General features: G+C 44.9%; 1 protein-coding gene across 4 annotated transcripts in view; it reads left to right on the top strand.

The window, feature by feature from the left end:
* Nucleotides 1–15594, top strand: part of MTMR3 (myotubularin related protein 3) — a 74643-nt gene that overhangs the window by 33232 nt on the left and 25817 nt on the right. For all 4 annotated transcript variants that reach the window (XM_054288626.1, XM_054288628.1, XM_054288625.1 and 1 more), the window contains 5 exons: nt 1846–1919; nt 2291–2380; nt 3882–3998; nt 10224–10306; nt 12758–12924. In XM_054288626.1, coding sequence (XP_054144601.1) covers nt 1917–1919; nt 2291–2380; nt 3882–3998; nt 10224–10306; nt 12758–12924 — 460 coding nt within the window. In that variant the 5' untranslated portion in view covers nt 1846–1916. The remainder of the gene's footprint in view (nt 1–1845; nt 1920–2290; nt 2381–3881; nt 3999–10223; nt 10307–12757; nt 12925–15594) is intronic.

Here is a 15594-nt window from a genome sequence, read left to right as displayed (position 1 = left end):
GCCACATGGTCACAGTAGAAGCTGTTCTGCACTGATTGCAGGAGTTACACTGGAACTTGGTAATTTAGGTAGCCTCTGCTGGAGGTTTGTGCTGGATTTTAGGAGCACAGCTGTAAGATATTTAAAAAGACTCAATTTTCTAAGCTAATACTGCTTTTATTAATATGTAGATGGTTATATAATAAACTTATAAATTACATATATCTAATCAAACTGAAGTATGAAAGAATTTTTCCAGCATAGTGCCTATTAAATTAAAACTTTTCCTCAGAGATACTAAGCAAACTTCAAATTCGTAATAAAGCAGATTGTTAAAATTAAGTTGATTTTTCTTTGATAATTGTGTGTGAAGCTGAAGGAGTTTCTTGAAATAACAAGGTATTTTTAATATCATACTATCCTGGAATGGTTTGGGTGGGTTGGGGACCTTAAAACTGATCCCATGAGTTTTAGGCAGGGACACCTCCCACTGTCCCAGGCTGCTCCCAGCCCCAATGTCCAGCCTGGCCTTGGGCACTGCCAGGGATCCAGGGGCAGCCCCAGCTGCTCTGGGCACCCTGTGCCAGGGCCTGCCCACCCTGCCAGGGAACAATTCCCAATTCCCAATATCCCATCCAGCCCTGCCCTCTGGCACTGGGAGCCATTCCCTGTGTCCTGTCCCTCCATCCCTTGTCCCCTCTCCAGCTCTCCCAGGATTTTAAATCTGCATTAATTTTAGTGAATCCATGGCAGTTGGAGCTGAATTCTCCTCATCATTCCCCCTTTTATGTGACTATATTTACAAACACACCTGTGTGAGTATATTTGATGTGCAGCTGCTGCTCCTTTGCCCTCTCTCAGTGTTCCATACCAAGCTCAGGATGTGCCCAGGGCTCCCTGCAGTGCTGGGAGCTGATGGATTGAAGTGGTTTTCTCTGTCAAATACTGAAAATTTGAAATACATTTATAAGTAAAGTGAGATATGAGCTTTGGGTGTGAGCTGAGAGCTGGCTGCACTCTTGTGATGTATTTTCATTTGTAAGTTTTGTGTGCCACAGGCTGCAAACCCCATAAATACCTGAGTGAATCCTAGTTGAGCAGAACAGGGAGGAACCTACCTGGATTAAAAAAGCTGAGTGTAAAATCAATCTCAAACTCAAATTGTAACTCCTGTATTCACTTCAGTCATTGAGTTCTTAACTGGGTGATTTGTAAAACCTCAGGACTGTGTTAATATTCCCAGAAAATTTGCAGATGATCAAACTTGGGGGGTTGTTGGGTAGTGGAGAGGGCAAGTCCCAGTGTAGTGATCTGGAACTCTTGGAAATGTCAGTGCAGGAAAATTGATATTTTGGTACATCCATGGATATCCAAAACCAGCCATAAGTGTAAAATGAGGATTTTTATCCTGATAAGAACTCCAGTTCATGTGCCATAGCTGAAACAAGCTTGTTCCAGGAGGATCCAAACCCAGATCAGCCCCAGCAATCCCTTTGGGTTTGTATCCCACGGATTTCTGATTCACCATCTGCAGGCAACTTGGGAGAAAATTCCAGGGTATCCAGAAAAATGAACATGTTTTAATTTAAATTATATAAACACTGGTCTAATTGCTGCCTTCAGACAGGTGTTCTCCCAGCAGCACATCCAAAGGTAATTTTTCAGGAGGAACAGAAGGAACCAGACACATTTTGAAACAGTTTTGGCTCTCAGGAGAGAGAGCTTCTATAGATTTCATCTTTTCATAATTACTGTTTGCTCTCAGTTTTCTAACAGCTACATTCACAGTCTTTAAAAGTTAATTTGTATTTATTTGCTAAAAGAAAATGAATCTTATTTCATCATTATACTTCCCTGATTTTCTAGGTTTTAGTAAGTGAAGAGCTCAAAGAATTGCAAGTAGAGACGAGGATTGCTCCTCCTGCCCAGGGCCTGTCATGGTAAGCAAAGGGGTTTGTAGGGTCTGTGACAGAGCAGGAGAGTTTAAAATGGGAAAACCATGAGGGAATTCATGTTTACACGTGGGGTTGGTGAGTTTTAGGCATAGTGCTAATGCCTTTTTCCTAATGCTGCTGTAAATCTTGCAGCTTTTAATTACTTTATTAATCAGGCTGTAGGAAGGAAACTGGTTGCTAATACCAAATTGTTGTCTGAGGGCCCATGTTGGAGGGTTTGGAAACTTTAGTGAGTTACTGCTCCTGGAATTCTCTGGACACTTCACCCTGTGGGAGCTTTTCCTTGGCTGTGGATGGCTGGGGAAGGTGGCAGCAGATGCCACTGCTGAGGGTGACTGTCACACTTTGTTCCTCAGGATGAAGAGACTCAGCACAGCCTTGAATGCATCCAGGCTAATCAGATTTTTCCCAGGAAGCAGCTGATCCGAGAGGATGAGAACCTTCAGGTAATCACCACACTGCTCCTGTTCAAACCTCACTGCCTTCAGCTGGTTATGGATTCTCTGGCCTGTCCTCTAGAATTTTAATTCACAGTTAGCACAGAAATTCATTTTCTCTGTTGGTAGGACAGAGAACTTGGGCATTTTACTATGAGAAATTCCTTCAAGTGTCTGAAAAATGTCACTGCTACCTGTGCACTAATTCCAAGGGCAGGGTTTTATAGTTTAGAGCTCTCTTGTTTTGAAGCAGCACTAAGCTGATTGAACACTGCCTTGGCACCTGGTTGTTATGAAGCCAAAAATTTTCTGTTGCACAAAAAGAGATATTTTAAAATTTCTTTATTTTCCAAATTTCCTTTTGAAATCAGTTTAGTTCAAATGATTTACAATAGAATCATGGAATAGTTTGGGTGGGAAGGGACATTAAAGCCCATCCAGTGCCACCCCTGCCATGGCAGGGACACCTCCCACTGTCCCAGGCTGCTCCAGCCCCAATGTCCAGCCTGGCCTTGGGCACTGCCAGGGATCCAGGGTGGGCACCCTGTGCCAGGGCCTGCCCACCCTGCCAGGGAACAATTCCCAATTCCCAATATCCCATCCATCCCTGCCCTCTGGCACTGGGAGCCATTCCCTGTGTCCTGTCCCTCCATCCCTTGTCCCCAGTCCCTCTGCAGCTCTCCTGGAGTCCCTTCAGGCCCTGCAAAGGGCTCTGAGCTCTGCCTGGAGCCTTCTCCTCTCCAGGTGAGCACCCCCAGCTCTCCCAGCCTGGCTCTCCATGCAGACACTCTTGCATCGTCTGAAGAGTTTCATTGTAATACAAAGTATTTTTGTGTAATTCAAGCTACTTTGGCCTAAACCAGATCACTTTCAATTTCACTTTCCACCAGCTCAGCTAAACTGGGCTTAAGTCACATTTTAATTAACCAGTGACAATATCCATGTGTGGTGTAATGAACTGCAAGTTTCTGACTTTATAAAACAGCAGCTTCTTGTGCATTTTCATATTTACTGTGAGAAATAGGGAGCAAAAATCTTGGTTTGTCCAAGCTCAGCTTTGTAGCATTTAGGGATCCAGCCTGGGCTGGTTACCTGAGCTTGGTGGGTGAACAGTGGGGAAATAGCAGGGAACATTATTCATCCTGGATGTTGTGCCTACTTTAGGATGAATTTAATAACATTATGGAAATGCCACTCTCCATTAAGAAAGGAGTGAGAGCATAAATCAAGGGCTTTGTCAACCTGCTTGCCAAAATGTGAGGATATTTTTCATAAAAATTCATTGCTTTCCCTGACCAGGCACTTACCACTCAGGAAAAGTAACATAAAATAAGGGATCATTTAAGAAAAAGGCTGCAATTAACCTCAGAGCCAACCTTACCTGATGTTCCTCCTTAGCAGCAATAACAGGGCTGAATTCTCAGCAGGCTTTATTTGATTTCTTGTGCTGCAGGAGGGGCAGGTTTTGGGAAGTGGGGTCTGAAATGAGATTTTTGCTGCCCTTGTGCAGGTGCCCTTCATTGAGCTGCACGGAGAGAGCACGGAGTACGTGGGACGAGCAGAGGATGCCATCATTGCCCTCTCCAACTACAGGCTCCACATCAAATTCAAGGAATCTGTTGTCAATGTAAGTGTTCTGGTCTCAATGGAAACAACAGAAATTGGGATTAGAGTACAGTGATCCCTCCCTTTTAACAATGAAAAATCTTTTTCTGATGTTCAAATGGATTTTTCAGCAATAAATGTGTATTTAGGCACGAAAGGGAGACTCAGCAGCTCTGAAAATCAGATGTCATAAGGAAATGTCACATCCCTCAGCCTTCACAGCTGGCTGTGTCAGCCACCTGCTGTCCCCAAGCTCAGTGGAGAGAAACAGTCAGTCTTGCAAGGGGCTTTTGGAGCACCTAAACCTGATTTGTGCCTTGCTTGGAGCTTCAGAAGGTGGGAGTGGGTCCTGCTGCTGAGGTTCTGTGCCAGATGCTGAGTGGTTTGAGTGCAGTGTGTGATGTAACAGGTCAGGAGTGGGACCTCACCTTCAGTGCATTTCTTGAGGGAGTTTTATTGCTCTGTCCATTCCTGGAAATGGTTCCATCTGCACCTCCCCTGGCAGCAGACACAGGTAAATGGGTGTTGGCCAGTCCTGGGCAGTGCTTGGTGCTCACACAGCCCAGTCCCACCAGCTGGGGACACTTCCAGGGTGCAAATCAGGAGTGTCCTGAGGAATGCCAGGGAATGATGGAGTTGCTTTATTAGAGAAGCCATGAGCTGCACTTCCTGTCCTTAGGACAATTAGGGATATTGCTTTATAGGGATTTTCAATTCAGTATTTTTGAGCATAGCAGGAATTGATGTTTTTCAAATCACGTTCCTTGCTTGTGTTCAGGGAAGAGTCCATAGAAGCTTGTGAATATTCCCATGTTAATTTTTCTTCCCTGACTTTCACATGCAGTGTTCTGCCCTCTCATTCTGTGTGATATCTCATTATCATCAGCATCATTAACCAGAAATAACCAGACTATGAGGTAGAGCAGAATATAAATAATTCTTTTTAACCATATATGACTGTCACTAATAACTTCCTATGAGCTCTGCTGAAATCCAGGGCAGGGAGGGCTTGGGATGTCTTTAAAACATTCTTCAGTAATTAAGAACCATATTTAATTCATTAATTTTGGCAGTAGTAATCCTTTTGGTTGTTGTTGACCAAAATTCTCATTCAGATGGTGATTTTCTAACTCAAATTTTCACTGAGTAGTTTTTGATTGAGTTCACCTTGATTCTTTCCTGCTGTTTTTATGTCATCACAGCTGTTCTGCAAATACCTGCAAGAGATTCTTCATTCCTGGGCTGTGGCTTTTGCCTTTTGTTTGGTTGCAATTCCCTGGCTGTGAAAATGGTGCTGTGACACCTCAGTGAGCAGCACAGAGCTCCAGATCACCTGGGCTGGGCCAGAAATCCATTCAGAGTTGTTCATGTTCCCATTGCAACAGTGCAGAAAGGGGCTGTGTGTGGAGATCTTTCCCATGGATCATTTCCTAGATCTCACTGCTAATAGGAACATGGTGTTTCAAATGCAAAAACAAAAGGTCCCACAGACCATGCATAAACTGGGGGATTAGGACATTCAGGGGTGTTGACTTACATTTATCCACAGGATAAAAGTGCAGACTCAACAGGGATCTCTTGGTGCATGAGGGAGGTTTGGTTCCCAGGCCCAGCTCTATTGATTCCTTAAGAAAATGTCAGACTCTGCAGCTGCTGAGTGTTTCTGTGTAATCACTTTCCTCCCTGGAAGCTAATTGCATTGATGGAGAATGAACATTTTGGTGGAGTTTGTGGAAGCATGGATTGCATGTAATCTCTTCCCAATGGTGGATTTTGGACACAGTACCAAAGGAAAGTCATGATGGGGGGGACTTTGATGAGGAGCTGTTTTAGTGTGAGCTTCCCCTTGCTTGGAAAGATGGTTGGATTGGGATATTCCTCATGTCCATCCATGCTGGGGAGTGGCATAATCCCTGTCTTGTCCTCAGGCCCTGCTCCCCAAATTCTTCACACTCAGAGCACAATTGTGAGACAAGACAGGGCTCAGAGGTGGCCTTCAAGACAAATCCAAAGTGTCATCAGCTGTAACTAAAAGCAAAACTTACTTCAGACACTCCTTGTGGGTTCCATGAACTGGGGGAGGATTCAGCTCCCTCCAGGCTGGAGCCCTCAGAGCTGTCCTTGCACCCTCAGTGCCCCCTGTGCCACCTCCTCCCCTGCTCCAGCACACCCAGCCTTGGCCTTGCCATAACCCTGACATTGTTCAGCTCTGAGCTGGGAAAACCAGCAGGAAATCCCAATTCCTGCTCCTGGGTGCCATGGGAGGTCCTGGGGAGGTTTGGGCCCAGTGGGGCACAGCAGGGTCTGTGTCAGGGTCCCTGTGCTGGCAGCAGCCTGGCTGTGACCCACTGCACCCCACTGGGAATTGTGGGCACAGATTGGGCTGTGGGGAGGTTGGTACAGCACTGAAAATGTAACTTGTGCTTTTTCTAACTACAGGGCTGTAATTCTCTAAATATATCTTGTACTGCTCTTAGATAACAGACAGCTCCAGTCATCAAAATAATTTTTAAAACTCCTCGAAAATAAAAAGTTGGGAGTTGTAGAATGTTGCTGTTACTTAAAATGAGATAATTTTAAATAAGAGACAGTGGGGAGGTACTGCAAGAGCAGGATGCTCCTGTACTCCCTATGATGGGATGTAATTTGCCTCAGATAACAATGCATGTTTATTCTTATAAAAGCAGAAATTATTGCTTTCCCTGCCTGCTTTCCATGCCATTATGAGAGGGAAGTGCCTGCAGACAGAATTGATGGCTCTTCCAGGAATGGGCCCTGGGTGTTGGACTGGCACAGCCTGGAGGATGAGCAGGGGGAGGGAAGGTTATCAGGGAGGCAATGACAGCAGATAATTCCTCTGAGCTTTGCTGGGCGAAGAATAATGGCCAGGAAAGAGATTGAAAACACAAGAGCACCACAGGACAGATTTTTATGACTGGGAAGGAAAATTAAAAAGATTAATGGGAAGGTTGTCCTGAGGAAAAAGCTGCAGATTGTGAGGGAATCAGGTGGGCTGGTGGAGGGGAATGGATGTGGGGAGCAGAGGGTGCAGGGAAAGGGCAGGGGACAGGGAGTGAATTTGGGAAAAGGAAATGAAAAATAATGCAGGAGGAGAAGAATTAGTTTGTCATTAGAATTAGTTTGTCATTAGAGTGCAGACAGAAAGAAAAGAAGCCACAAGCAGAATGCCAGAAGAAGGGAAAAGGTGGAGAACTGCTTAAATGAAGATGGACATGAGAAAAAACAGAATATAACAGGGCATGGGGAATCAAAAGATAACAAACAAAGCAGCAATGGACTCAAAAAGCAAGACCGGAATCTTGACTCATCTGAGAAAGATGCTTTTCCATGTTGGTGCCATTTAACTCAGTGGTAGATTTAAATAAGTTATTTTAGAACCATTTAAGTTGGAAAAACCCCCCTAGGCCATCCAGTCCATCCTGTGCCCACTGCCCACCTTGTCCCCAGCCCAGAGCACTGAGTGCCACATCCAGCCCTTCCTTGGGCACCTGCAGGGATGGGCACTCCAAACCTCCCTGGGCAGCCCCTGCCAAGGCCTGAGCACCCTTTCCATGGGGAGATTCCTCCTGGGAATTATTAATGGGTCTGTGTGGGGCTGTCCAGTCATGAAGACAACCTGGAAGATTCTCTGTTGTATTGCACTAAATAGTTTATTTAGTTGTTTTGGGTGATTGGAAATTTGTACTGAGTATGTTATGTCATGTAGATTGTTATTTCCCTTCTCCCATCACATGGTCTTTCCCTCATCCACCCCTCTGCTATACCCCCACATGGATTCTTATAATTCTCCAGTCTGAGCTCCATTCCTGTCCATTGATCACACAAAACTCTGACAATTCAGCTGCCTGGCAGGCTGGGGTCAAGCAGGAGGAGGCTGGGAAGGAATGAGCAGTGAAATGCAGGGATGGTCTGTGGAACAGAGCATTGCTGAGGTCTGTGCTGCACTCCAGTCCTGCTGCTTTGGGGGAGTCACCCAGTCAGGCTGAGCTTGGGCAGGGCACAGAGGGGCTCTCACAGGGGGGATTCCTCATTTCCTGCCCCTTCATGTCACTGGTTCTGTCACAGATCTCAACCAGTGACAGTGCTGAAAACATGGACAGAAATTCAAGCTCCAGCTTCATTTAAAATCCAGATTTGAAAACACAAACTACTGGGCTGTGGAGTCAGACACCCTCTTGCCAAGTCCTGTCCTTGGGTTTTCTGTCATTTGATGTCCAGTTAGAGCAGAAGGAGCAGAGTCACTGCCCTGTCCCAGCCTGGCTGGGCACAGCAGGGCAGGGTGGGTGCCTCCAGAGCTGCCTCTGCCTCTGTCTGACATGGGCAAGGGAAAGGCTGAGCATTAACAAATCCCTGCCTCTTGTAGCTGGGTGTGGGACCCCAGAACATCCCTCTGGCTGTCCTGAGCAGCCAAGACCCCTGCCAGGGGGCTCAGAGACCCTGGCACAGAGCCCAAAACACCTGTGGGTTTGATTGTGACCCGTGGAGCAAATTACCAACCTTAGATGAAGATCAGCAAGCCATGACAAATTTATGAAGTTATCACGGGGTGGAAAAGTAGATTTTGGGGTTTTGGTATGGGGGTTCAGGAGGCAAGATGGAGGGAACTGGGTGTGTCCAGCCTTTCTCCTTCTTCTTCTTGGCCTCCATCTTCTGCTGTGATGTTGGCACTTACAGATTGGTTTAGAGTAGAAGCTCACTGTCTAACATAGGTGATGGGTATTGAAAAGTAATTGTAAACATTGTACACATAGTTTTTAGTATAAAGACATAACACTGCCCTGGGGGCAGGCAGAGTGCCTGGAACTGTCCTGCTGGATGGACCTCAGCAGGGCAGGAGAAAATTTTTTTATAGATAAGAAACAATGAACAACCTTGAGAGTGAGAAATGAAGAGCCCTGACTCCTTCCTTGAGCACTGGGCTGGGAAGAGAGACTTTGGAACTTCTCTTGGGGCCACTCTGAGCAGCTAAAGATCCCAACAGCTGGGGGCTGTGAGCTCTGGGCAGTGATTTGGGAACTCTCTGGGCTCTGTCTGGGTGCTGCCCTGAGCTGTGCCTGCCCCCCAGAGCCAGCAGAGCTCTCACCCCTCTCCTGGGCTCAGCATCTGCCCTGAGCACCTCCCTGCTCGGGGGAGGTTTTCCCTTGCTTTGTATTTTTGAGATATCTCTTTTCCTTGCCTGCTGGTTTTAGTTAATTTCCCTTTTTTCATTCCATCTAAATGAGGGACTTTTTGAGCTGTGTGTTGACTGAGAAGATGCTGTCTGGATTCCTTATCCTGAAGCTTTGATTGGAGGTGACCTTCAAGGGTTTGCCCAAGCATATGAAGCAGCCCTGGCTCTTCCAGCCACATCTTGTGGGCCCCCAGCCAGACCTTAAACTGCTGCATCTTAGTGCTGTGATGGCAAAAATCAGAGTCTTGGAATGTTATTAAGGAATAGCAGAGCTTTTATTGCCTTGTGCAATGTCCATATAATCTACTAAACAATTCAAACAGCTTTGTGCTTCACATTAATTACAGGTATTAGCTGAATTCAGACAGTTATTTATGACTTCTGTTCATTTAAAGCAATAATGAACATTTACCCATCTTGGGTAAAGTTCCAAAAGTAATACTGAAAATTGATATTTTCATCTTAGGGCTTTTCTCATCTTTAAAGGTACTTGCACTCATGTGTTGCCTGACCAACTTGCTGCTGGTTACACATGCCAGGAAACAGAAGTGTCTATAACTGCACTTGAACTGGGAGAGACTCAGCATTATCACTCTAAATTTGGCTGCTTCCATTACAAGTATTGCTCTAAACAGGCCAAAGGGTTTTTCCCTGAGGAGGAAATATTGGATATTGCCATAGAAAAACATCCAGAATGCAGCAATCTGTTAAGGGGATCTTGCTTAGCAGTTCTTTTTGAACACCATCAGCTAAAAATATATTAAGATTCCTAAATTTAGACCTATAAGAGGGGAAACTGCTTCCATGAGAGAGGAGCTGGAGTTTCTGCTGCTTTTCCTGCAGCCTTCTCAGGTGCTCCCATGGGATCCCACAGGACTGGAGCTGGAATGTGAATACCTGGTACCAAACCTCAGAACTGCTGAAGTAATTCCTCATGGACTCATTTGTTTTCCTCTCTTCAGACTCCATGTAGCCTGCAATAAATCCTTGTTAGATGTGCAAAGAAATTGCTGTTAGTGCTGCAGAAATGCAATAATCTGGTGTGTTTAATTGCAGGTTCCATTGCAGCTCATTGAGAGTGTGGAGTGCCGGGATATATTCCAGCTTCATTTGACTTGCAAGGACTGCAAGGTTATCAGGTAGGAGAGGCTCAGAGTTAAAGGGGGGAATTCACTTTCCATGTGCCAAGGGCAGCTGGGATGGTTCAAGGAAATGGGATTACTTGATTTCCATCAAAAACTTTTTTTTTTGTCTGATTTTTATACAAGGAGGGCTGTGTATAAATTTCATTGTTGTGATTCAGCACAGCAGTAAACCTTGCTTTGAGCCCACATGGCTGATCTTGGCTTTGTTCTGCAATTAATTTCAGTCTCACTGTGTTGTCCCTGCTTTGCAGTCAGTTAGAATACATTGCTTCAATGTATTATAGTTATATCAGTATTTCCATATCAATAGGTGCAGAAGTAGATAAAGGCACTGATACACACATTGCAAATGAGTTTTATCAAGATTTGGGGTTTGGAGGCTTCATGCACACTGCATTCTCAACACCTTTGAGAGTACACTCACTATCCTTGAGGCATGGTAACCGCCTGGAGAGGAAAATGAGGGAATGAGGGAACAGAAAGTGAAGGGAGGTGGTGAATCCAGGTGTGCAGTTACTCCTGGCTGTCCTCCCCCAGCTCCAGGGCTCTCTGAGTGCCCAGCCTGAGCTGCTCATTTATGGTTTTTTTTTTTTTAAAAAAGCTTTTCTGCTGCAGAAATTAATTTTGATCTATGAACTTTAATTAAGAAGAAAGGAACATTTCTTTTTGATGAAATGTTTGCTGGCTATACCTTTTGTGTAATGAAAGGAGCCCCAGCCATCTCTGAGCATTCAGAATGTTTAACAGGTCAGCTGCTTCCTGAAAGGCTGTTTTTTCACCAGGACTGGTTTTCCTTTAGAGGTAATATTTAGTTTAATTTGAATTCAATGTTTAACTTCCTCTTCACTTGTAGCTCTTGACATTTAAGAAAGTCACCCTTCTTCCCTACATTAATTTGTTTTTTCCCTTCAATTGTAGAATGAATACAAATTATTTGTATTTTGCCATCCTTATCAATTTTCTTTCAAAATTGCATCTCCAGGACTGAGGGCTTGGTGATGATTGGGAGATGGTAAAGTTTGGGACTGAGACAGAAGAGTTAGAATGTATTCTTGTTCTTTTTCATGAGCAAACTTTGTATTTTGAGATTAGAATTCAAGTGGAGATAATACTTGTTATTTACACCACTAACTTCAAAAGAATTTAGAAGGAATTTAGGGTGAGATGTATCTTGTCTGAGTGTGGATGTTTAATAGAGAATTATCCTGTCTCAGTGAGTAGTCTGGGCTTGCTTTACAGTCAGTGATGGGAAATAAATAAACACCTCAGGCTGCAGTTGCTCACAGCTCCTGGGAGATGTTGGACATGGCTTTTCCCTTCCACACTCTGGCTCTGAGCTATTTGCAGGTAGGGGAGATAAATCTGCCCTGAGGGAATGCAGATGCCATCATTAACCAGGACTGAGCAGAATGGAAATACTTGGGCAATATTTAATAACTATAAAATCTTAAAGAAAAATGTCAGAACAAAATAAATCATGGTTTATTTCCACCCTTTTACTCTAAAAAGTCCAGGAATCCTCTTTGAAAAGAAAAGCTAATGTAATTTTAATGCACTGCTTTGAAGATTGGTTTCTCCTGTGCAGGGAATATTCTGTCTGTTTGTTGTTAGTCTGTAACATTGGGCAAAGCTCAGTCAGTGCTTCCCAACAAAGGCAGAAAGAGAAGGGTTTTCAAAGGACCTTAAATGCTATCTCATTCCACCATGGGCACCATGTTCACCAGCCCACATTGTTCCAATCCCTGTCCAGCCTGGCCTTGGGCACTGCCAGGGATCCAGGGTGGGCACCCTGTGCCAGGGCCTGCCCACCCTGCCAGGGAACAATTCCCAATTCCCAATATCCCATCCATCCCTGCCCTCTGGCACTGGGAGCCATTCCCTGTGTCCTGTCCCTCCATCCCTTGTCCCCAGTCCCTCTGCAGCTCTCCTGGAGCCCCTTCAGGCCCTGCAAGGGGCTCTGAGCTCTCCCTGGAGCCTTCTCCTCTCCAGGTGAGCACCCCCAGCTCTCCCAGCCTGTTCTTGTTCACAGGACTGTGGTTACAGTTCTGTTATGTAGATGATAATGTGTGGGGCAGTTTTCTGAGTTTCCCCCAGCCCAGAAGGGGCTGTAACACATTCCTGGCTTTGACCTGAATGATCTTCCCTTGGTTTTATAGGTAACATATGGAGAAATGTCCCCCTTATTCCTGGCAGGGCACACCCTGGTTATTCCCAGTCACAGAATGTTGCTGCTCAGTCAATCCTGACTCCTTAAGTGTTTCTTTACTCATTCCACAGGTTTCATTTTACTTCTCATTAGAGTGCACATGGAAGCAGAACTAAGTTGTCAATAAGGTGTTTATCCTCACTTTGTGCTCTCACAGAGCTTTTCATGCTCAGCCTGTCACCTTCTAGAGTGGCTTCTCCTACTGAAAGTCACCCATGGGATGTTTGTCTCTGGGCCAGGTGTCAGTTCTCCACCTTTGAGCAGTGTCAGGACTGGCTGAAGAGGCTCAACAACGCCATCCGCCCCCCGTCCAAGATAGAGGACCTGTTCTCCTTCGCCTACCACGCCTGGTGCATGGAGGTTTATGCCAGTGAGAAGGAGCAGCACGGGGACCTGTGTCGGCCAGGTATGTGGGAACAGCCTTGGGGTCACCAGAGCAGCACCTGATATCCCAGGGAATTACTGGGGTGGGTTTGATTCAGTGAGTGAGGTGTGGAACCAACGGCATTTCATTCACCACGGCAGCAGATTTCAGTCTAAACCATTGTGGGTTGGTTGCCACATTTTTTGTCTGGTACACTGATCCCCAAGATGGATGTTGGGGAGGAGAAGGGAGCCCCTGAGCTGTTGTAATCTTCACAGCAGTGTTGTTGTCACTTCTTATCCAGGGCTCCTCTCCAGCCCTCTCTGAATGCCACACCCCCTTTTATCCCAGCTACCTCCACGGGCTACAGCTGCTGCCCAAGCAAGGACATCACAGCTGCAGCCCATTTACAATAACTGGGATCAGGGCAATACAATACAGAGATCACTGCCATACATGTATTTACAGTACATATATTTGCTCTACTCCTGGGTTCGTTCACAGCCACAGGCAGTGATCTTTTTCTGTGGAATACCATCCTTGCTGCAGGGGTTTTGAAGCCCACAAGTAAATAAAAGCTCAAGCTTGGCATGCTGGTGGTTGTAGCACTTGGTTGAGTATAAGAAATCTGATTTCAGGCACTGTGTGATCTCCTGTCAGTCACAATTCACTGCCTCAGGGAAGTATCCCAGTTACCAGGCTGAGAGATGTGCCTGGGATTCTGTCCTTGCTCTGAAGCTGCTCTGGAGCCTGGCACAGGCTGTGTGTCTGTGGTGTCTGGGGAGGAGCAGGGATCACACAGTGGCAGGAGGGGCTCCCTGGCCCTGTTCCTCTTCACACACTTCATTAGCAGCTTCTGGAAAATGCCAAAAATCTCCTTAGAGCAGAGTTTCACACCCAGGGCTTTTCCCTCTTTACTAAATTTGGGAGATGGGAGCTGGCAGACCTGTGGAAGTCTTGCTGGAGTCTCCTCTTCCTCACTGAAACAGAGAGACTTCAGCCTGGTGCTAGATTAGGATAATCATGGAATCATGGAATGGTTTGGGTTGGAAGGGACCTTAAAGCCCCTCCCACCCTTTGCCATGGGCAGGGACACCTTCCCCTAGACCAGGTTGTTCCAACCTGGCCTTGGACATTTCCAGGGACAAGAAGCAACATTCACCATTTCATTAATTTTTATCCATCAGGTTTTTTTCCTTGCAGCTTTGCTTTTCTATCAAATAATTTTCTTTAATATAACTTTATCTCCCTGTGGCTGGGGGTAGATGTTCTCCTTCAAAGAGCTGAATTATAGCTGAAATAAATCTGTGTGAATGTGGCTGAAGAAGTCAATCCAAAGACATTGCCATTTCTCTTCTATAGCCAAGGAGCCCATTATTTGGTAGATACAGACAAAAGTACTAAAGTGCTTCAAAATCCATCCAAGTGTCAACAGAACACATTTTCTGGGAAAAATATGTTAGCAGTGTCTGTAGTAGAGATCCAGGCTGTGGCTCACAGGGTCAGCTTTAATAGGAAGCACAAGCCCACAAAATACCCAGCTTGCTTTTCCTGGGATTTTGAGAGTGGCTTGGGGTGCTTGTAAACATTATCAATGTTGGCTGAAAGTGCCTCTTAAGGAAAAATGGACTAAATATTAAGGTTGGGGTTTTGTTTCCAGGAGAAAAACCTGTGGCTGCACAGTAGGCTAAAAATTAGGAGGGGAAAATCAAACAGAATATAAGATTTTCATGTAGCTTTATGTGTTTGTCTTAAAACCCACCAGGCTGAGTAGCATTGACTGGGATATTTCCAATGTTCTCATTTGCTATCCAAAAAAATCCTTAAGGATGTAGCACAAGTTTTGAGGAGCAGTGATGGGGAAGCCCATTGTTGTGATGCCCCAGTGAAAGAATTTGTGGGATTTTTAAATTTAAAAAGTCCCTGCTAAGGACAAATCTGGCAGAGGTTATTGCCTGGCTGGAATGTGTTGTCCAGTTCCACCTCTGCTCTTGACAAAGGATCTTTATAACACTGTAGTTAATTAAGTCCTGTAATTAGGCTGCTGTCTATATTCTTAATTTACCTATTTATATTTATTTCTAACTGTTCTGTAACATGGCATTAAAAATCATTTCAGACATGTGCATTTACATCTTGGGGTTTAAACATGTATCTCCAGATATCTGGGGGATTGAAAGACTTTAAGGATTTTCTAAAATATTTAATGGAAAGATGTAATACTTAAAGCATTAATTTTTCAGCAGATTTTTCCCCCCCTTGGGTGCTGCTCTGCCTCAGGATTTAATGCTCCAGTAATTTAAAGAGACAAGCAATGGATGGACTTTCAGAATCACTTATCTAGTGCTGCTCACATGCTCATTAAATTTAGCACTTCTCTTAGCCCTGGAAACCTGGAAATTTTGTCTCATTTTCCAGACTTTCTGTCTTCTTATTCTTTATTGCCATTGTATATTTTTCAATTGTATTTTGAGACTTTAAAACAAAAATGTCTAGAAAATAAATGGGGCTCATTCCACTTCCTTTAATGTATTAATCCAGGAGTTTGTGAGGCTCTTGTGACTGATATTTGTGTCAAACAATCATTTATGTGTTTTACCTCTCTATCTCCACCTGACTCACAGAAGAATAATGTCCAATTTATGATGGAGAGCTGAGCTGCAGGATAAATGACAGCACTTGCCTCCAGCCATACAGGAAACCTGGGGCTGG

The sequence above is a fragment of the Melozone crissalis genome, unplaced genomic scaffold (genome assembly GCF_028551555.1).
Source record: "Melozone crissalis strain CALT ecotype California unplaced genomic scaffold, PUWL_Pcris_2 ptg000063l_1, whole genome shotgun sequence".
Taxonomy (NCBI): Eukaryota; Metazoa; Chordata; class Aves; order Passeriformes; family Passerellidae; genus Melozone; species Melozone crissalis.
The sequence above is the reverse complement of the archived record's forward strand: the minus strand, read 5'-3'. Positions and strand labels throughout refer to the sequence as shown.